Here is a 23148-nt window from a genome sequence, read left to right on the forward strand (position 1 = left end):
CTCGGTCCTCGCTGCTACTTCTCCAGTTGAGTTGTATAGGTGATATCACATCATCACGAATGGATGGCTTCTAACGCGGCAGAACATCGGAAAGGGGTCGTTTTGTTATTCAGAACGCTGATTCTGTACCTCCTTTTCAGTATAAATCGCCGCACCGCCAATGAGGATCACAAAACTTACCTACATCACTCAATCATATTCGGTAACACCGTCAACAGTGTTGATTTACTACCCAATCCGACGGCAAATTCCTCCCTCACGCGGATAACGTCCAACCGACTAGATATCGTTCATAATTATCAAGCTTCACACTTTTCTTGGAGGTTTAAGGCGGTATCTACATCGTCAATCGCCTTTCATTGCCCAGATATATTCGAATTCAAACTCAGGAAAGACCGAGTATAAGCCCGTATTCAACCAATAGCAAACGAAACTGCATTCAATTCAGCAGGAGCTCTGGTGCGCCGCAAGGTAGGAAAGGTTTCGAGGGTAGGTCTATCGATATTCCCTACTCTACATTCCACCCTTCCCTTCGAATTGGTCAGCAGGACTTGCCGGTAACCAATCCATTTCAGAGGAGATTTGGACGCCACATCTTGGAGATGCAGGGGTAAAGCTGATTCTGTTCTTAATCGATCGAACGATCCCTTTTCTATGAAGACTTGAGCGGTTGTAATTGGCTCCGGAGCTAGGTCAAAAGCCATACTCGGCTAGACTATCTCTCTTCGAAGACATCGATTGACAAGCTACAAGACCCAGCATACGGTAGCATACGTTGTCGCCGGCAACATCCCGTCCATCAAGTCGCTGCCAATTCAGTCTCACCAACACTCTAGTAAGAACACTTTCGTTTTTGACATCCCCCTTATTGTATATGCTGTAACCCTAAATCATGTTTCAAGAACAATGACAAACGTGCTGATTGAGGTTTAAGGTTTACTATCGACTACACCCTGGAACACGTCGAAAGTGCCACTCAGTCCTATTCGGCTCCTGATAAACAAATTGACGCGAGATCAAGAGGGAAAGCGCTCTGGGCTTCTTGAGACAGACAACAGCGAATGAAGAGGGAGTATCGTTCAGGAATCGGTCGCCGAGAAAATTCTCCTTGCAGCAGACTCTCCCTGCAGCGGACAAAAAGGACATAGTATCTAAATCATTGTGAGTGTCTCTGACCCTCAGGCAATCACTTCTTGTCGATCCAACATGTGATCGTCTCTGTGAGATGGCCACACCTCCCCTTATATCCTGTTGTTCTTCGAAGAAACTTTTATTGTCTTTTTTACGTTCTTGACTCATCCTGAAACACGATAATCCTCCTATACCTGAATGAAACGGGAAAATCTATTCCTAAGCGCGGCCTTTAGTGGCGTCAGGTACCCCGCTTTAAGTGCTTTATGACGAATATTCTCGGGTTTCCCAATCTTCCGGACCGACAGAACCTGTGTCTTATTTCCTTGTCGATCGGAAAATTCATCCATACCTCTATCACGCAGATTTTCCTGTCCTGACAATCGCATCTTGACAATTCACCGAGAAAAGGGTCGAACATCATCCTTATATCCTAATCTAGTACTCTGATTATAAATCTTTCGTTAACCTAATCGTTATGGGTTAAGCGTAAGTTGATCTTTTGCTCTTGTCGTCCCGATCATATTACGCCTCGTACATCACAGACGTACTTGACGGTGAATGCGCTGCCTCACTATATTTCAAGAATAATGCATTGCAGCCTCCCGCCGGTCTCTTATTCCCGCTCTAAATCCTTCCTCTCGGCTTTGTGCCTGTTATGCTTCTTTCCGTTATTTTCATTTTTCACTATTCTTGCTTTTATTTACCAGAATCTTCACATCATCTGAATCGATTGTTATTGCAAAATCATTATCATACATAAATTGCCCTGGAATCCGAACAACGTAAACCTTACGGAATTCTCCGCTGAGAGATTATCAAAAAGTTTATGTTTAAAATATATTTTTAATTCAGTCATGATCATCATGTGTCTTGATTTACTATATGTTTCATAATCTTTTCATTCAAATCATTCTCATCTTTCAAAATGATCCCAAGTCGAATCTTATAGAACTCAAACTCGCATGATCTGTTCAGCATCACGGTCCTTGAATCTCGTCCTTGTTTGTGAATGTATCAAGGGGAAAACTTATAGATGATATTTCATCCCAAGTAGCTTGTCTCGAAAAGGTCCTGGTGTAACCTTTTCTTCGGCTTTAACATCTTCACACTTGAATTCAAATTCAAGCTCAAGTATCCGGAGGCAAGCGGTTCCCGAGTCCGAAAAGTGCCCTGATCGATGTAAGTCCAATTGGGAAGACGGCGATTCACAAACTGAATCAGGTCGCACATCGTATAGTGTAGACGTAATCCAAGTCACCGATTCCAGCAGATTTAAACCCTAATTTGGTCTTTTGGATAAAAGGGGGAGCTAAAACTTGTGAGGTATGTTGTATACCTTTCACCTTACATGAATCGTTTCCATCGCCGCTCCTGCTTTTATGGAAAAGAGCAATATAGCTGACCAGTATGCCGTTGATTCTTCATTCAGGTGTTATCATGGGTAGTGGAGACAGATCTATCAGATCTCTGCCCGGAGTATCACCGTCTTTTCAGTCCCGGTTATTTCATCGACATGATGATATACCAGCTAATCAACAACGAAGAGAGCGCCCTAGGTCGGAGTACGACCATCCGTTACCGCCAGTCGCCGGAACTTCTGATTCCATGAACTACCATCACTCATTCCTTCCGGGCTCGGAGTTCTGTGAGCCAGGCCCAAGTCACTCCACCTCAAGGTTCAGACCATCTAGACCTGGTTTAAAGCAAGATGCTTTTAACCAAATTGGACCTTCCCGTCTCGCACCATACGTCCCGGCTGATCAACGATATCATGCGCCTCGACCAGCAGACCGACAATGGCTTGGTGCAGACGGTAGACGATCGGAAATTCAAGAAAGACCTGTTTTTCCTCCACCTCCTGTACCAGCACCACCCCATATAGTTGCTTCTTCTTCACGAGCAAATATGCAGGCCTCTCCCACTACACGAGAACGACCCTATTCTTCCCCCTTTCCACGACGAAGGTATTCTCAGTCACCCGAGATAAACACAGCTTCAATGCAAGCATTCAACGATCGACCATACTCCTCTCGACTACCCTCAATGGGCCAGACGTCCATGTCAGCCGGTCATTTTCCCTCAAATCGATCGTCCGAAGCCTCTCACTCGCACCGTCTTGTTTCGATGTCCCCCTCTAGATACACCCATACCATACCTGCCGATTTTGGCCATTCATTGTCTCGAACCTTCTCGAACGAATCGACGCATTCTCACCATTCTTACGCCATGCAACGAGACCTCTCGGGTGGCTCAAGTATGAGTGGTTCAAGTTATACAGGAACATCTTCATTTCAATCAGGACAACCGTATCCTGGAGGAGGGTATAAGAAGAAGAGAACTCGAGCTTTGATGACCCATATGCAACAGTCTGGTCTCATGAAGCTATGGAGAAAGGTGAGATTTTCCTTTGCTTTCCCTCAAATTTTGCTTGCCATTTCGTTTCGTTCTCGGCACCCCCAGGAATTAACGAGATTCGTTTTTTCACAACTTCGTAAAAATGCCGTAATAGGATATCGTCAATTAAGGGTATCTGGAATATGGCTAACAACCTTTTGTGGTGACTTCTCCTTCCTCAGACGAAATTCCCGACAGGAGCTGATAGAGAGCGCTTGGGTCAAGAAATTGGATTAACTCCTCGACAAGTTCAAGTATGGTTTCAGGTGAGTCTAGCCACAATCAGCTTTTCTTTGGTGCTGTGGACCTTTGGTATCTATTCATTAGGCGTTAGGAATGGAAGTTGCCAGGAAAGTCAATTGCTTGCGGGCAATTAGCAATCAGGTATAATTAGCAATTTGGTAAAAATTAATAAATTTACGGCTAAAAAGAACGGAATTATCAGTACTGAACCGATTAGTCTAGGGTTCTGGTCATCTGCCGTGATTGGCTGATCTTAATGATAATAATAATGGTTGACGTTAAAATTTCTTGATTAGAATCAACGGCAAAAGGGAAGGAAGACCCTTGCGGTCAATGGCGGCATTCCCGAAGGTGAAGATCCAGCAAACTACGAAGATTTGCAAAAATCACCACGATCACGAAGATTATCGCTTGAGGGTGATGAGCGAATCTCTGCGTGGACTGGAGAATCGTCTAACACCGCCTCCTCCAGATTTTTGCTTGATCCACCTTCAGCTGTATCTCCGAGTCACAACGAACCGCTGAGTGAGTTCAGCTTCATTTTAATACTGATTACGTCATCGATGCTGAGTGTTTTGCGTTTTGTCTTTCTTTAACGCTTGTCTCTTATTGAGACTCAGTCCGTCACTCACGACATTTCCCTCATCCGTACTTGCAAGAAGACCCAGCTTCGCGCAGTGTGATATCCCTTCCAACAACATCATCGCATGAGAATTGGGATCACACCAGGCCCGGCAGAGAACCAAAGGGTAAAGAAAGAGCTCAAGATCCTACTAAACAATCATATCCTCAAAACGACCCATCCTCACATTCCAAATCACATCCAGACCTCATCCTGCGATCACCTGAATCTTATCCTTCTTTACACTCCCGATCTCGTTCTCTTCATAATCTGCTTCTCCCAAGCATTGACACCCAAAAATATGCCTCACCATCTAATTACGACCAGCCCTTGTCTTCGTATGACACCATTCACCCAAACGCGATCTCGCCATCGGATAAACCTTTTCCTTCGGTTCTAGAACCACTATACCGACCTGCGCGACCGTCAAAAACCTCATCAACACCATTACCACCAATTATATCTCCGCTATCTGCCGGCCGTTCTTTCAGATCAGATACTCGGCATAATCAGAGCTCAGGTACACCTCCATTGAAAAGAAGACGTACTTCGCCTGAGACAGGTACAAACTTTCGTTTCGATGGAGCAACGAATTTCACGAAACCCAGGCCACATATGGGAGATGATAAAGGAGTTTTGGATCAGGAGTCCGAAAGAGAAAGACTTGGTTCAATCCGAAAGTTCGGTCTTCCGTCTTCACATCTTCCACCTGAATTAGCTAGGATTGCACTTCGGGCGCCATATCATTCAGAAAGAGAAGGGGATGATGATTATAATTTACCCGGAATCGATGATCAACTGTTTTCACCCTCATTTCAAGATGGAGACGCTATATTGTCCCCAATTGACCATGTCTCACCGTCGAACCAAGGCGACGATGTGGATGTAGCCCAAGTCCCAATCGAGACTGGTGACTACAAGTCTAGCAAAAAGCCGCCTGAAGATACTCAACATGATCTAGGGCACGATCAAGCTGTGATGAACGAGATTGGCGTCGCAGAAGAAACCCCGACGATCAAACCGATATCATCGAATTTGAGGAACTTGCTAGATTGATGGAAACATGATCATTCGTCAACTTCTTCAGAATTATTCCTCTCAATCATACAACCATATTCACTCGACAAGTTCAACTCGGATGTTCGGACTTAACCAATCCTACCCTATCTATGCAAATAACCCCTCGAGCTTGTTCTTATCAAAATCATATGATAATATCGGATCTCACTGTTATATTATCGGTCACGTTTGTATTTCACTTGTCATTTGAAACTGTGAAATATTGAATTAGATGTGATTTGCATGCATAATAAGTCGGTATAAACAGTTATGAACAATTTGAAACGTTAAGTAGAATGATGCATATTGATGGAAGCCTTATCACTCGAATCTGTCAACTGTTTTGCAATCATATAGATAACGATTTGCATTCCTACTCAAATCATGTTTGTCCTACAGTAGCCAAAGGTGACAAATTGTCATATCCATTACCATAATCTCCTGGGTTTACGTCTCGCAGGAGACTTTATCAATGGACATTCGAGTTTATCGTCCCACCTCAGCGATTAATCATAGTTCTCAACGATGGAGCCCAAATTCAACCTTTCAGCTTCTTCAAGAACAAGTTTAGTTATAGCTACATCTTGTATACCTAAACCGACCTAAATTTAGCAAATTTTGGCATAATTAGCTTAATCGCTTTGATACACTCAACGAAAGACATGATATCTCACAGATTTGAAAATTATAATTCCTTCCTCACCTCCAACTTTATCTAGAACTATCTTCTTTTTATCATTGTTTTGTCCTTCTTCATTCAGGACTTCACCCAATTCGATCAAATCTTCTTTTTCAATTTTAGCATCAATTAATTCACCAGATTCAATCAAACAGGCATCTTTTGAATCAACTATTATACTTGATTTTTTGATTAGAGCAGTATCAATTTCGTGCATCGTAGGTTTATATGAACCTATTAAAATTAATCTAGTCCCTTTTTTAGGTATTTCATCATTTGATTTAAATAAAGGTTCATTTGAAGGAGTTGCTGTAATTATTATATCACCTTGTTTTATTAATTCATTTAATCCTTTTGAATCACTTGAAGAATGAATTGAAGATTTTATTTCAACATTTGGAAATTGATTTGAAAGGTTTGTAATTAATGAATTTGATCTTATAGTTTCTGATCTTATAATAAAAGTTACTTTTTCTATTGAAGGCCAAAGTTTTAAAAATAATATAGTATGTGAATTACATTGTTCTCCTGATCCAAATAAAATTAAATGTTTTGGTGGTGTTGGATTTGGAAATTGTTGAAGAAATAATGCTGATCCTATTTGAATGAGAAATTATTTATGTATTAATATTGAATGTTTCTTTGTTAAAATAACGACTTTGATTGTAAATTAAATCCTTTCAAACTCACCACATGCATTCCTTAAAGCTGTTAATTTCTTAGCATTTACAATAGCTTTTACTTTCCCATTCTTTTCATCTAATATTAAAGTTGTACCAGGTAATCCATCATTACTCTTTTGAGGTAAACTAACTATTTTTATAGAAGTAGTTGTTGAACTTTCAAAAGTTGAATTAGATATAGTAGGCGCTCTAGCAGGCATAAATAACATTGTTGTTTCTTCTGAATTTACTGTAATTCTATGAGGTGTTTGAATTAAATCATATTGCTGTTTCTTAGGTTTAGGTGATGGTTTTGAGAAATGTTTAAATACATGTGCTTGTGAAGATAGAGCTGATTCAGGTGACAATTTAGATAAAATATTATCAACTGTTGATGCTGTTAAGATTCGAATTGATGACATTTCAAATTAATAACCTAATAATAGCACCGAAATGGAAAGTAAAAGTAGTGATTGGAAAACTATCACTTGAACAATCTTATCTATATATCTTCTAATGATTCCAAATCGGAGGTGCCGAAGGTTTTGCTTCCGCTTTCAATAGTATCAAAGCCAGATAGCGAGCGGGATTGCCGGGTCAGTTACTACTTGTATGTCCACCAGAATGAAAGGTGGTCATGAGCTTGGAACGACTGAGTCGATTTTGGATATAAGCGTAAGCGCTATCGAAGACATTAGTTATGGGCGATCATTTTACCGATTATTACCAAATATTATCGCATTTCTCCGACACTTTTAGTTGCTTCAATCACTCTTGACTTATATGGTTCATGACTAACCCGAAAATAAATATGTTGTTTGAATGAAACTCATAGCAGCAGTGAAAGATCCTGAGCAACTGAACAAAGGTACAGAAAGAAGAGCTTCAAGCACAATATACAGCATTTTGACGCGAATTGATTGAAATGCGGGTCTCGAAGCGACACAACAGGGACAAAATGAACCCTTCAATAAACACGTCTAATTAACGCGATTGACTTCAACACGTCCATCCAACCCATGTATATATGTGATTCATGAATACGAACGCGCTATTAACATTTCATCTCGAGTCACGTCTGTTTGAATATATCCATCGCGCGTCTTGAAGATATGTATATACATGTAGATTTGAATTAAGTTCGCTTGTTATTTTTCCCCTCTCTTTTTTTTTTCTTCTTTTTTTTCGTTTTGCACTTGATATCCCATACCAACTTCTATCGCTAGCTTTACCATAGACTATGATCACTATCACGTCTCATGTCGGCATTCACCGAGGCATCTTACCAGGTTATATCATCAAAGAGCGACTTCAGACATCAACGCTAACAACTGATACAAAGATTGAACTGCATTCGCATTTGACTTTGCCAACCTTTCGACTTCAAAGCCATCAACTCGACTCTAGTCTCTTCTGACTTGCTATATCGTTGACTCGATGTCAACGCATCTCACTATATACCCAATGATCTGTGACTCCCGTTTGAGCTCATATCGTATGGGGCAAATTTCTGATCTTTATCGTCATGCTCTGTTTTCATAATGATTATCTCCATCAAATCCTTTGTCCCGACTGTCCTCTATCCATCTGTCTCGCACGTGAGGTCCATATCACGATCGTTTAATAGTAGATTACATAATATCATATCGATGATTGCGAGACCTCTGAAAATCCAATCTGGATTTCTCGGAAAATCACAAAGAACGCCAAAAATCAAAAATTGTATTTTGAAACTTGCCCGATCAAGTAAATCAATTGATTTAATAGCCAGGCTCAGCGTGACGCGTAACGGAAAATTAAGGTTTAGTAAAGATAACTGTCACACGGGACGCGTGAACGCGTAAAGGATAAGATTTAAATCAAAATTCCGATAACACTCTGAGAATTTTGATTTTTCGAGAAAATCCAAATGATAATTGTGAGTGTGTGTGTGTATATGTGATACCTGTGAAGATGTTTCATGCAGGATGTGTATTCTCTCCTCTTGTTAGGGGACCACGGATTCTACTCGACCATTTGTGGTGTGAGATGAATACATGTGCTGTTCATTTTATGTCCACAAGCAAAGCATTAACATGTTTCCCCCTGTCAAGGCGTTCCCTTGGATAACCCCGAACAGATACTGGGTCATGTGTCCTTTGTGTATTGAGATTGTTTCATGCTCATTCAATCTCATATGTGACCATATCCGCATGACCCTTCCGTGAGCTATGACAGACTAGAATGGTATGAACAATAGAAAGCCGTTACATCAGAGATATGGTAAACCCGCAGTCAGATCACATTGATCAAAAATCCAATTCTAAAGAATCCGCCTTAAAAACTCTAATCCTAGGATAAAAAGCTAAACAAAGGGGCGTTAGTCATTTCAATAAAGAATAATCCCTAATTATCTGATGTAATCTTTTTCTCAAGTATTTTTTGTCACACTGCATTAAACCTGTACAAGTTGTATCTTATCGGATATTGGAATCATGAAATTCAAAGCCAATAAACCCTTTTATGAAAACGTAATGATTTTACCCATCCAAAGTGCTAATGTCACATTTCAAGTTCCACAATTCTAAGCCTCTGTCGATCTTATTTCTGACTAATTCTCCTTTCCTTTGCTTTTCTTGCTCTTCCTCTTCTACCATTCTTCTCATAAACCTTCTACCTTCCCCGGAATATTAGGATAAATGAATGTTCTTACTAATCTGATCCTGATAGAATAAATCTCGACTTTTTCTATTTTTTTTTGGTTTGCCTTCTATACATCATAATTGCGTGTGTGGATACAAAAGGTTAACCCTGTACACAAAATATTTAAGACCCTAAAATTTCAATTTCGTTTACAAGTAGAGTAAGATATCCCACAAGCCTCTTTCATCTGCCTTACAATTCCTGCCGAATAGCAAAGTACTCCGTTTGACATCATCCATTCCCCTTACTTTCGATTGCATAACCCAAGAGAACTGTGAAGCAAGCAAGTATTACATACAATTACATTCCGATACCGGTCTATCGGCGATTCATTGCGCTTAGAGAAAAGACAAAGACCTTTGATACTTTGGTCTCATATACTCAATTACTCCTTCGTATAACTTTAGATTTGAGTTGCCCTTTTCCGATCCGATATACAGTATATAGTGCGGATCAATTATCAAATCTTCAGTATTATTGTGGAATCAAGGGGTAATAGCTGGAGAGACGATACAAAGATCAAAAGCTTTGAATTCGAACAATAGGTATGTTGAAATAATTCAAACTGGAGTGATCGTTTAGAATTTAGAATCCAACATTTACCCTTGAATTCCAAATCTCTTTCCTTTGGATTTAGCGCCTTTCTCATCAAGTCTTTGCTTCTATACCCATTTGTATACCATTTCATCATCTCATCCATACCGCTTATCTATTCAGATATTGATTGTATCATATAAATTTGACTACCTCATATTCAATTATCCCTCGGAGACAAGAGGAGAAGAAAAGGCAACCGATTAATTGGTTCAGAAGGTTATTCGACAAAACGTTCCGATAATTGACGGCATCTTGACCTTAGCATCGTTTGGTGTATGAACCCCCCAATACATCAACTCAAGATCGACATATCTTCCTTTTCCTCGACACTTACACCAAAAGATCGCCATTCGTCTACCATTAGACATTGATCACACCTCTTCGACTAGGACTGTATCTTTCATTTTACAACGTAAATGCTTCCGCTTTAAACCTCCTTCGATACAGCATCGCACTCCTTAATATCAATCAACCTTTTCACCCTTTTGTCAATTCTTCAGTATACACTGCGTTTCAATTCAATCATCGATATTGGAGTTGATCAAGATATATCAAATTGACAACAGGTAGTCTTGGTCTATGGCAGATATACAGATAGAGATCCGGCAGGATTAAGAGGAAAGATAGTTAAAAGAATCATTGTGAGTTTTAATCTATTTTCCTTATCTTCTTTTCCAACATTTATACGATCATTTTTATTCTTAACACATTTCTTTGCCTGTAAATATTGATCTCAACTGGGATTTGAATTGCCTCTTTGTTCATGATTTCGTCATGTCTGGTCTTACGCAAAGTGTTTCATATCTGTGATCCAGAGAGGAAAATCACTCCATACTTTCCCTTCCTTGCGGTGATCATTGGGTGAGCCCATTTGTCATCAAGCATATTTTCATTCTCCTTGTTGAGGGTGCCAATTCAGTACACACTGTCATTACTTCTCCTACAACCCTACTTTCAGACCTTTCTGTTTCCTTTTCACCTTTTCCACAAGCATTTTAGTCTTTTTGTGCCATCACATCATATCGATCGTACCTTGTCGACCCTTTCCCATGATTCAACATTCAATTGATTCAATTTTACCTACGTCTTTTGCTGATCTCTTTTGACAATGATCCTATCAGTAGATCCTTATCATCCATATTCATCCTACTTGAATCTGCTATACCCTTATCCATCATACCCTTTCAGCCATCCTGCAGTACCCTCAATGACAGGTCCGGTTCTTTACGAAACAAGCCATCATCATCCGCACAACCATCATCACTCCCTTCCAACGACAATGCACTCATCTTCTCATGGTCAGGAGTTGATGACAGATTGGACGCCCACTTTGAGTAGTTTCGGCAATGGTATAAGAAGAGAGAAAGACAGGTAAGATCCTGCTCCTCCCCCTTTTTGGCTCTAAGCGAATCTGTAGCACTAACTTGCGTATATTTGGGATCATGGAACAGTCTTTCAGCAGTCGCATCCCCTACATACTCTCACTTGTCAACAGCAGAATCTCAACTACATTCACCTGCTGCACAGCAATCCCCTTATCCTCATGGACAAACGTTGGTCCTCAATGGACCTGCACCTTCTTATCATCATCCATATCCCACCTTATCTGGCTCACACCTTCAACCTATGACTGTCCAACTTTCTTCTCGCTTATCACCTCTAGGTCAATCTACAACTTACTATCCTACACCACAAGCGGAATACGATGTATTTCAAACTCCCTCAAGGCCCGGCACGGCAGGTGGTCAAGTTTCACCAGACCCATACCTGGATCAAGCTAGCTTTACAACACAGCATTCAAATGCCTATGATGGGACTACACCATTGTTGACCACCACAACGCTGAGTCGATCATACGATTCAACTATACCATCATACTATCAAACTTCGACAGATGGCAGGAGAGCATGGAGTCAAGCTACACCGGATAAACAACCAACAGCATCAAAGCGAAAGAGGGAACGCCATACTAGCAAAGAGACCCCTGCTAAAGCGCTTAAAACACCAAATCGTAGTAAGCAGCAGCAACAGCAAGATGAGAATAGTGGTGGAAGATCTTCAAAGCGAGTCAGAGTAGAAAGCGCACCTACACCAACTGTTCAATTACCTACACCCCCTTCTAGCGGGAAAGAAGTATCCATTATCAACTTACCTCCGCATATTCACCTACCGATAATGCATGAGGACAACATGACTCCGATTGAAGAGGAACCAGAGGTAGCTGATTCCTCAGCTAGAAGAGGGTTGGTCATTACTCGACATCATGAAGAAGGCAGAAAGCTCGGTCTTTTCGGCATCAGCCAAGGTGAACTTGAAGAAACCAGCACTTCCAATGATCACAATCTGTCGCCCAGAACCACCACTATTCCTGCTCTCACCACAGATGAATCAGGTTTAGCATCTCTATCAACCAATGAAGTTTTAGAAAGCGAAGTCGCTTGGTTCGAGGACAGAGCTAGAGGTCAGCGATCACCACCATCTTCACCTGACCTCGTGACCCTTCGTACACCTACCATGAGTCATGATCGATCCTTGCCGGATGATTATGACGATTCACCAGAAGCGCAAGCTCAAAGAATTGCTAAACGACTTCAAGCCTTCTCTGATAACAATATTCAGGAAGAACAACCCTTGATCTCGACTAGAATCGATTTGTTCGGTCGAGTTGCAGTGCGTAAAGCTACAGCTATGAAATTTTTAGGCTTGGACAGATCGACTTCGTTAACCGAGGAGACCAGAAATGAAGATGAGGACAATTGGACTGCGCGACCTGTAGCTAGCAGTTCCAAGGTAGTCCTTAAACCTCTATGGCCAGATGAAGAAGCGCCTTGGGCGTTGGCTGGGGGAAGCAAGAAAGAGAAAATGAGAAAGGAAGAGTCGGAGAAAGCTACTCTACTCAAAAGATACCTTGAGACCTCGAGTGATGATAGTGGATCAGATGAAGAAGGTTTGATGACCATGTACACTACCTATGGCAAAGGAAAAGGCAAGAGTGTGTCTCGACTTATGTCTTCCTCCTCGAGTTCAACTGGATCATCAAATCGAGTGTCTAGAAAACGAAGAAGTGTCGGACCTGATGGCGTGGACGCCAATGCTCGATCAGCACTCTTAGTGAGCCTGCGCAGTCGAGCTGTGCCCGTTTTGCCTGCTGGAGTGGTGGCTTGCGTGTGCGGTACCAGTAATACGAGCGGCATGGGGTCAATGATATCCTGCGCAGCCTGTAAGACTTGGCATCACATCATGTGTTGTGGTATCGAAGATGAATCGAAGATAGGCTCCAATTGGTGGTGTAACAGTTGTGAAAATTCCTCAAGATCGATCATACATACACCTTCGAGTCATAGTGTAGCTCATTCCACTCCTCGAGGTCGATATTCGCAACTTGCAGATCCTCGATCATCAGCAGTGAAGAGTGATATCGGACACATTGCTTTAGCACCTTCGCCAATGTTTGTCAACTCGGCGCACCACTCCTTAGCCAGCTCAGGCCCTGGTGTGACGTCCACAAGGACGCCTATCACCAGAGTAGTTAGTTCGCCAAAACGACCAGAAAGAGCTAGGATGTTATCATATGGAAGCGATATGTGGGCGTTCGCTGAGGCCGACGGAAACGCACCTCCTTCGACTCCAGCACCGATAATGGGCGATCGATATTCTACACCAAGGATCGATGATGCTCCATTCGATGTAACCTCCACGCCTTCCCGTCATTTGGATTTCAATTTTGGTCAGCCCTCCCTGTTTTCACTCACACCTTTGGGTGGTCAAGGCAGATCAAGAGTTCCCTCGTCAATGCTTATTGATGGTACTCCCATAAGAGGAATTTCTGTAGCTAGAAATATATCTTTCTCAGGCCCAATCATCGGATCAGCTCCACCAGGTGAATCAATCGGAACAGCAATTTCAAGATCAGATTTCTTCAAAGACATGAATAAATCAACACCTGGAGTTAGAGAAAGAGAAGAGAATTTCCCACCTGTATCACCACGTTGGCCTGTTGGACTTTTAGGTGCACATAATTTAAGTCCTTCACCATTTGCTCATGGACATAAAAGGAATTTGAGTGGAAATAAATTGAGTAGTATGAGAAGTAGTTCAAGAACTGGTAATTCATCTACACCAACTGGATTAATGGGTATTGGATTGTTAGCTGAAGAAAAAGATGAAGAATAATGCCAATTTGGGTTTTTATGTTTCTCGTCACTTTAAAACATTTTCATCATACAAAAGAATCAAACTGTGATTCTGATCCGCGAAGAATCATTATTACTGTAATATTAGATATTATGCTAGACTTTTTAGTTTATTGCATGTAGCGTTGTCTTATTGATATTATTATGATATGTAATCTATTTATCAAACTCCCCATCAGTGCCACACTCACTCATGAAGCGGCATTATATGCTCTTGTCCTCCCATTCAGTTTTGAATGCCACGTGATCTCTGCCCTTTTGTCTCATATTCGCTTGATTCCGCTTAACGTAGGATTGAACCCTGTCTTTATTACTTTAGGTTATTATTATGATTATTATTCATTTACCACTCTGACATTTTGATAAACCTCCATCCTAAAAACATTACGACGAGAACCTGGAGAAAATATCATTCACGTTCATCGCCGACAACGAAGAATCGTCCGTTCATTTAATTGTGCCTCCACTCGGATCGTCCTATTGTGCGTATTCAACACACGTCGGCGTACGAGTGTTGTAAGACATTGCTCTTTAGGCTTGAGGGTGTATAAGGAGGAAGGATATTTCAACATTGCGCGTAGGATTGACGCGTTTAATTACTTTCATACCCCTCCGAACGAGTCGTTCATTATATAATCATGTCCGAGTCTACACCTAACCCTATTCCGGTATCAACGTCAGAACCTACACCAATTCCTAGTGTAGACACACCCGCGGCACCTTCAGCACCTCCCGTTCCGCAAACTTCATCAACCGCTCCGGCCAAAATTCCTTCTCCTGTCAAGGCAGCTATACCTCTTTCAGCACCCACTTCAACTATAAATCTGCCGATCACTCAACCGGCACCTACATCAACACCGGCACCTTTACCAATAGTTTCACCTGCTACACCTGCTGCCCCTTCAAATGCTGTCCCAACGCCTGTATCTGCACCTTCCATACCTGCACCAAACAGAAATGTGATTTCTTTAGATGAAGAGAAAAAGCTTGAGTTGGTCAAAGGAATGGACGCTCCTAAATTAGCGATGCTGAGGAAGGTATGTCTTAGCCAAATAGTCCTTATATCTTCCGTTTTATCGATAATATGTGACTGACATATAATTGATACGATTGTAGAGGACATTAGAATTACAAGCTGCTGGACATACCAAAGAAACTTCATCTGAACTTGGTAAATTGATGATGGTTTTAGATATGTATGCCAAAGCTAAGCAGATGGAGTGAGTTCTCCAAAAGGAATCACCGGTTTTGAGCAATAGAGATTCAGCTGACTTAGGTTGAACTCGGCTTTAAAAGACTTGAGAAACAAGCCAAAGCTGCTGCTGCTGCCGCCGCTGCTCAGCAAGAGACCAATGGAGGCCCACCCGCTGGGCCAAGTAATGGTGGTAAGCTGTAGTGAACTCTTCAATCCCATATACGAGCTGACCAAGTATTCGCAAATTAGCCACCCCAACGCCAGCGCCTGCACCTGCACCTGCGCCTACACCAGCTCACGTCTCCATGACACCTGCTCAAATAGCTCAACTCCGTTCTCAAGCTCAAGCATATCAATCTCTACAAAAAGGTCAACCTATTCCAACATACCTTCTCAACGCTGCACAAGGGATACATCCAGCTGGAGTTGCAGGACAACCATCAACTTCAACACCGTACACCGGGGTAGAAGCCAAAATTGCCGAGAAGACAGCAGAAGCTCTTGTCCAAGGTGCTATAGATGAAAAGAAAGATGCAACTCCGCCAGCGATCAACACAGGGGAAGGTACACCCAAAGCAGCGGAAAATGAGCAAAAGGAAGGCGAAGGGTCAGGAGTGTCAAGTGACAATGAAAAAATTGTTACTCCTCCAGCGTCAACTGAAAACGCTCCAGACCCTGCATCTGCACCAGCAGCCCCCGCTGGACCACCATACGCTATGGAGTTCGACCAATCATCTATCATTTATCCTTACAACGCCTATATCCACCCCTCTATCTATGCCAATCGGAAATTCGACTATGAGGTCACAAATCCGCTGAGCAAGATGCAAAAATTAGTGGCTCCTTCCCTCATGCCTAAAGGTCTAGATCCATACTTGTTGATGGAAGAAAGAAATCGATTTATTGAAACTCGAATGGCTTGGAGGATGAAGGAATTAGAGCAAATGTCTTCAACGGCTGGATTAGGAGAACAAGGCGCAAAGGATGTACCTGAAATAGTTGATGATGAGAAGAAACCTGGTAGTAATCTTGGAATTCAAGCTAGAATTGAATTACTCAGTTTAAGATTGCTAGGTAAACAACGGCTACTTCGGGAAGATGTGGTTAGATCCATGCACAGTGCTACTCAAGTACCTGCGGATCGTTCTCAATTCCGCAGGTTCCGCACACACGCTCTTAGAGATGCCCGAGCTACCGAAACTGCGGAAAGAAGACAACGAACTGAAAGAGAGCAAAGGGGTAAACAAAGACACTTGGCTTACATCAATTCCATCTGTGAACACGGTCAAAATCTTATCGGCGCTGGAGTGGGAAGTTCACGAGGATCAGGAGCGGACAAGATGAAGAGATTAGGTAGAGCCATGATGAAATTACATGCAGATACCGAAAAGGAAGAACAGCGAAGAATAGAAAGATTAGCTAAAGAACGTTTGAAAGCTTTAAAGAATGATGATGAAGACGCATATCTGGCTTTACTTGGAGAAGCTAAAGATTCACGTATCGGACATTTACTTAAACAGACCGATCAATATCTTGAAACTCTCGCTGCTGCTGTATTGGAACAACAAAATGATGATGTTCACAAAGATCAACAAAAGTTAGAATTACCGTTTGAACAAGAAGAGGGAATGGCATCGGAAGAAATGTTCGGTGCAAGAAGACAAGATGGTGAAGAAGAAGGAGCAGAACGTAAAGCTGGTAAAGTTGATTATTATGCTATTGCCCATCGAGTTCAAGAAAAAGTTACAAAACAAGCTAGTTTACTTACTGGAGGAACTCTGAAAGATTATCAAGTCAAGGGTCTTCAATGGATGATCAGTTTGTATAACAATAGGCTGAACGGTATTTTAGCAGATGAAATGGTGAGCTGCTCATTCCACACAATTGCTTGTAAGGTGTCACACCCAAGCTGATTACAAACAATTCTAGGGTCTGGGTAAAACTATTCAAACGATATCATTGATAACTTACTTGATCGAAAGCAAACGACAACCCGGTCCATTCTTGGTAATTGTGCCTTTATCTACCCTCACCAACTGGACAATGGAATTCCAAAAATGGGCACCAGCTGTGAAGACTTTGATCTTGAAGGGATCTCCTGCCATAAGAAAAGAATTATACCCCCGATTACGTGCTCAAGATTTCCAAGTTTGCTTGACAACTTATGAGTATATTATTAAAGAACGACCGATGTTATCCAAAATCAAATGGATCCATATGATCATTGATGAAGGTCATAGGATGAAGAATGTCAAATCGAAATTGAGTCAAACATTGAATGAACATTATTCAAGTAGGTATAGGTTGATCTTGACTGGTACGCCATTGCAAGTAAGTAATTTTTCTTCCCCGTGCGATTGAGCTTAGTGTGCTAATTCTTCATCGTGCCAAACAGAACAACTTGCCAGAATTATGGGCGTTGTTAAATTTCGCACTGCCTAAGATTTTCAATTCGGTCAAATCATTCGATGAATGGTTCAACGCGCCATTCGCTAACACTGGAGGTGAAAAGATGGAGATGAATGAAGAAGAAGCTCTTTTGGTCATCAAGCGTCTACATAAAGTACTTCGACCTTTCTTATTGAGAAGATTGAAGAAGGATGTAGAATCTGAATTACCCGATAAGGTTGAGAAAGTCATTTATACTAAAATGTCAGCTCTCCAATGGAAATTGTACGAGAGTGTTCAGAAATATAAACAACTACCAACCGATTTATCTGCTACGTAAGCCGAGTTCACCATTTTCATGATACCCAATTCGAGAACAAAAGGGCTGACAGAGCATACATACTCACAGGGGTAAACCACAAAAACGACAAAACCTGCAAAACGCTCTTATGCAACTGAGGAAGATTTGTAATCACCCTTACGTGTTTAGGGAGGTAGACGAAGATTTTACAGTTGGGAATACTACCGATGAGCAAATTATACGAGTCTCTGGTAAATTTGAATTGCTCGATAGAATCTTGCCCAAATTGTTCAAGACCGGCCACAAGGTAAGCTGCCTGTCCCTTTCACAGATTCGAAAGGAAGAATCAGCTGACAGGATTGAAAGGTGCTTATGTTCTTCCAAATGACCGAAATCATGACGATCGTTTCCGACTTCTTCGAATATCGAGGCTGGAAATACTGTCGATTGGATGGTAGCACGAAAGCTGAAGATCGTCAAACCCTTTTATCGACATTCAACGATCCTCAATCACCATACCAAATCTTCATCTTATCTACTAGAGCAGGTGGTCTGGGTTTGAACCTGCAATCTGCCGATACCGTCATCATTTATGATACCGATTGGAACCCACACGCAGATTTACAAGCGCAAGATAGAGCGCATCGTATCGGTCAAAAGAAGGAGGTTAGAGTGTTACGTTTGATTTCCTCTGGAACAGTTGAGGAGTTGGTCTTAGCCAGAGCTCAACAGAAATTAGCCATTGACGGAAAAGTCATTCAAGCTGGTAAATTCGATGATGTCACTACTGGTGCGGAATACGAGGCTCTCTTAGCCAAAGCGTTTGAGACCAATCCTGAGGACGATAATGAGGAAACCAATGAGCTAGATGATGATGAGCTTAATGAGCTTCTGGCTAGAGGTGATGATGAGTTGGGTATATTTGCGCAAATGGATAAAGATCGAAAAGCTGAGAAATTGGAGCAATGGAAAAATGCAGGAAAGAAAGAAAGTGACTTGCCACCTGTTCTCATGGCTGAGTCTGAATTGCCACCATTCTACAGACGGGATATCGGTCAGGAGATGGCTGAGCAAATTGCCAATGAGGAAGAACAAGGAAGAGGAAGAAGAACCAAGAATGAAGTTCGATATACCGATGGTCTTACAGATGATCAATTTTTAGCAGCCTTGGAAGATTCGGATGATGATGTAGAAGAGGCTGCCGATCGAAAGAGAAAAAGAGCACACAATAAGGCTGAAAGGAAAAGAATGAATGAGTTATTGGCTGAAGCCGAAGCTCAAGGTAAACCCCTTGACGCTGTTGCTGTCGCCTCGAAAGTCAAGGATGAGGAAGAAGATCAAGAGGAAGATAGTGCAAGTCCTCAAGGGCCAATAACACCATTAACTGTTGGTGGATTGAGGAAGAAAAGAGGTAGACCAAGTAAATCTGCTACACCCACTCTGACGGGCGATGAACCGGTTCCGTCTGTTGTGAGTAAAGCTCTGTATTCAGTTCTCAGTTCTGATTAGCAAACCATCTATGGAACCCCTTGTAAGCTGACATTACTTGATATGATCCGTAGAAACGACGTAAGATCGGTGGAACCGCTGGAGCTGCACCTATCTCAGGACCTGAATTGAGTCTCATGCAGAAATTGTTCACCGAGACGAATAAGCTCAAGTCAGAGGCTGGCGAAGATCTAAATCAATTCTTCTTGGCTCCTGTCAGCAAACGAGTGAGTTTCGGTATTCATCTAGCAAGGTGAAACTACTTTGTAAATTTTAGAGTCGCTAATGGATCCTTTTTACGTTTGTAGGATTATCCAGATTATTACGCTATAATAGCTCAACCAATTGCACTTTCACAAATTAAAACTAAAATTGGTAAACCAGGTTATACGATTCAAAACCTAAAATCCGATATGCATTTATTATGGGATAATGCTAGAACTTATAATCAAGAAGGATCTTGGGTATTCAACGCAGCTGAAGATATGCAAGAATTTTTCGATAATTTATGGAATGAAGAATATCCAAGATTATCTACTCAACCAAATAGTTTAATAGTAGAAGGAGGAGATGGTTTAACTTCTAATGGAAGTGGAAGTTCAACACCTATGTTTAAAGCTAATACTGAAAAAATAAATGCACCTAAAATTAGAATATCAATGGGTAAAAAGAAAATTCAAGCTAAAGTTGAGGTTGAAGATAATGAAGAAGAAGAAGAAGAACAGGAAGAAGAAGATGAAGATGACGATATGGGTGATGATGATTATTAATCGTTGATCATCGAGTGTCGGATAGATCAATTTGGTTCACATTGTATAATTAGAGTTAGAGTTTGAAATTTTGGATGTATGGTATCTAGATTAGATTGGCTGTTTATGATTATACATATGAATAATCATGTGAAATGATATATGCTCCTATCCAATGATAATGGTCATTGGCCATTTGCATATCGAGCCATCATCCATCGTTCATATTTGTAATGACTGATTGGTAATAGTACTAATCTGAAATGATGAGATGACAAACACTTAACCAATGCATGCAAGAGAATCGAATTGTATAATCAAATCGCGGTACATATACTTATTTGTATGGCCTTTCCCATCAGACACACTATATTGTGTCCTTGCCCCGCCCATTTAAAGAAGGATCTCAATGGATTTGACCACGGCTACATAAGCAGAAGTGAGGAATAAACCTAAGATGAGTTAGAGGATATTAGCTATCCATTAAGTTTGATGATATTGATTATTATATATATACAAAACTCACCGAATAAACTTAAATAAGATGATTTGTAGATCAAGCTCATCTGTCATATGCAGAGCAAAAACATAAATCAAGAGAATCCACTTGTAAGAAATTTACGAAAATGTAGAGAAATGTGTTACTCACTCTGCCTAATGGATTTCCACTTGAATACCCAATTGTGTAACTGAATCTACCAATTACCAAATGACTCATGAAAATTGTAGCTAATTTGGGATGAAAGACACCTAATTTCAATCAGATTAGTAATTTTGTCAACATATAGACGATTGGAAGAGTAATTTGATAAAAGGAGAAAAGACTCACTCAAGAATCCGAATAATGCTAACATGTAAGGAATATTTTCAATAGTATTACCATGAGCTCTTTGAACGCAATTGAATTTCTATCAGGTGATAATTGATCATTAGTTATGCTCGTGGGAGAAGGAAGATAAACGTCGCATATTTATATATATATATATATATCATATGTGTGTATATTAATATATATGCGATTCGATGAGATACTTACCATTTTTTTAGGATCAGCATTTGCTTCAGCTTCGCTAACGTATAAAGTTGGGTATTTCACGCCTGCTTCCTTACGAGCGCTCATAACTCGAGTTTGTTGGAAAAGCTGAGTAATAATTCGCATATATTCATCAGCTGTAGCCTCTTAATGACGGTATACACTGAATGCAAAAAACTTACATTCAAAGCGAAGGCACCTACAAGAGGTAAACCGACGATTGGGAACGCAGGAGGAAGGACAAAAGTGGACATGTTGTTGGATCGACTGTGTTGTTCTGAGAATGGATGTTTCAATGAATGATATAATCTGAAAAATGTATCAAGATGTATATCCAAGTTATTGAGAAAGAAAGAGAGTTATGATCTTCTATTTAGTTATCTTCCTTGCTCGGCCATCCGATCGTGTAAGGGCAATCCGCTTTTCACGGTGTCACGTTCGACCGTCGGTCTTTGAACGGGCATTGACTTCAACGCGTCCAGAATATTCCAAAATGCTAAATGCCAGCACGACACATAAGATAAAAATACATGGTAGCTTGAAACTTTATAGACAAGTATATCATATGCTGAAGACTAGTGAATCATATTTTGAAGACAAGTATCCCATATTGAAGACAAGAATATAAGAGACGCACCGACAGCTTCTTGGAATTTTCAGTCGATACAGAAGACTGCGCTTATGAGACCAAATATCTTCCAGGACATTTAGTATCGAGAGTTTTATGGCACCAGTCAAAGGTGAAATACACTCACACCGTTACTTACTATGAATAGTCCATCGGAAAATTGATGACCAATTCGTGCTTGAAATGGTAAAGTTAAATTTGCGTAATCGTGTCAATTGAACTGAAAGAGTATATTTTCTGGATTATCAGGATGGGGAGGAAAGGCAACTGGTTGAGCCAACGGACAGGCTCTTTGACGCTTGTTGATCTGAGCTATTCACCAAGTAAGCCAATTACCAGTGGAGGATCTCGGTTCGATGACAGGCGTAGTAGTGGGGACAAATGGAGAACTGTGGTAGTCAGGATATCATTCACTGTATCTTGTGTCCCTACCGGTAGCCACCTTTCTTCATAAAGCTCTAGGAAGGGCGGGCAGCATGCCCCTCGCGTATCCTTCGGCGTCTGTGAGTGGTCTGTCAACATCGTCTATTGCGGTCCTTTCAACCTCTTCGAGCATAGGGTGTGAGGGTTAATCCAAATTGGCTGCGGTTCAGGCAACTGCGCCAAGTGATACCAAAAAATCGTACCTAAGCATCATTGGTATATGGTAATGATCTTGGGAGTTATTGAAACACGTTCGAAAGGATTTTCAACCAGGTTTTATAGGTAGGCCCGAGCAGAATGATCAATATTGTGCCATTGGGATTCGTCTTGTGAGACACAGCGAACGGCCGCTACGGTCCTTTAGGTCTTCATTGACGATCAATATGATAGATACCATACAACGGTGATGAGCAGAATTCGGCAAGTCGGTCTTGCTCCTGAAATCCATTGATAGGTGCCTGCAAATCCATCAATGCTTTCAGATGACGATTCTCTGATTAGCACTCTGCCTTCATCGATAATATGTGGTTGTATAAGCCTCAATGACCGAGAAGCCCGCGAAAACGACCACCTTTCCGCTCGAGGCTACATCTTCATTTCAACTCTGTTCGTAGCAAGGAGAAATTAGAAAGATTAGTGAATAACTAGGGAAAGTAGAGCAATTGATTACCTCATGTG

The 23148-nt window shown here is 41.2% G+C and overlaps 5 protein-coding genes across 5 annotated transcripts; 3 read left to right on the forward strand and 2 right to left on the reverse strand.

The window, feature by feature from the left end:
* Nucleotides 1–2541: 2541 nt before the first annotated feature.
* On the forward strand, nt 2542–5449 carry I206_100815 (uncharacterized protein; the record flags this gene model as incomplete). Its single annotated transcript, XM_070202282.1, has 4 exons — nt 2542–3528; nt 3711–3794; nt 4068–4296; nt 4392–5449. 4 exons carry the CDS (start codon nt 2542–2544, stop codon nt 5447–5449), a joined length of 2358 nt encoding a protein of 785 aa, XP_070058383.1.
* Nucleotides 5450–5958: 509 nt separating this feature from the next.
* On the reverse strand, nt 5959–7215 carry I206_100816 (uncharacterized protein; the record flags this gene model as incomplete). Its single annotated transcript, XM_019152291.1, has 3 exons — nt 5959–6054; nt 6127–6728; nt 6822–7215. 3 exons carry the CDS (start codon nt 7213–7215, stop codon nt 5959–5961), a joined length of 1092 nt encoding a protein of 363 aa, XP_019014429.1.
* A 4136-nt stretch (nt 7216–11351) lies between these two features.
* Nucleotides 11352–14245, forward strand: I206_100817 (uncharacterized protein; the record flags this gene model as incomplete). The annotated part of the gene is made up of 2 exons (XM_019152290.1): nt 11352–11443; nt 11524–14245. The coding sequence occupies 2 exons, from the start codon at nt 11352–11354 to the stop codon at nt 14243–14245; spliced, it is 2814 nt and encodes a 937-aa protein (XP_019014428.1).
* Nucleotides 14246–14903: 658 nt separating this feature from the next.
* I206_100818 (uncharacterized protein) lies at nt 14904–20407 on the forward strand (the record flags this gene model as incomplete). The annotated part of the gene is made up of 10 exons (XM_070202283.1): nt 14904–15302; nt 15382–15485; nt 15562–15650; nt 15710–17322; nt 17390–17791; nt 17856–18184; nt 18258–18456; nt 18516–19619; nt 19712–19864; nt 19946–20407. 10 exons carry the CDS (start codon nt 14904–14906, stop codon nt 20405–20407), a joined length of 4854 nt encoding a protein of 1617 aa, XP_070058384.1.
* A 372-nt stretch (nt 20408–20779) lies between these two features.
* On the reverse strand, nt 20780–21673 carry I206_100819 (uncharacterized protein; the record flags this gene model as incomplete). The annotated part of the gene is made up of 6 exons (XM_019152288.1): nt 20780–20838; nt 20913–20952; nt 21036–21136; nt 21216–21294; nt 21423–21527; nt 21602–21673. The coding sequence occupies 6 exons, from the start codon at nt 21671–21673 to the stop codon at nt 20780–20782; spliced, it is 456 nt and encodes a 151-aa protein (XP_019014426.1).
* Between the last annotated feature and the right edge of the window lie 1475 nt (nt 21674–23148).

This window comes from Kwoniella pini, chromosome 1 (assembly GCF_000512605.2).
Source record: "Kwoniella pini CBS 10737 chromosome 1, complete sequence".
Taxonomy (NCBI): domain Eukaryota; kingdom Fungi; phylum Basidiomycota; class Tremellomycetes; order Tremellales; family Cryptococcaceae; genus Kwoniella; species Kwoniella pini.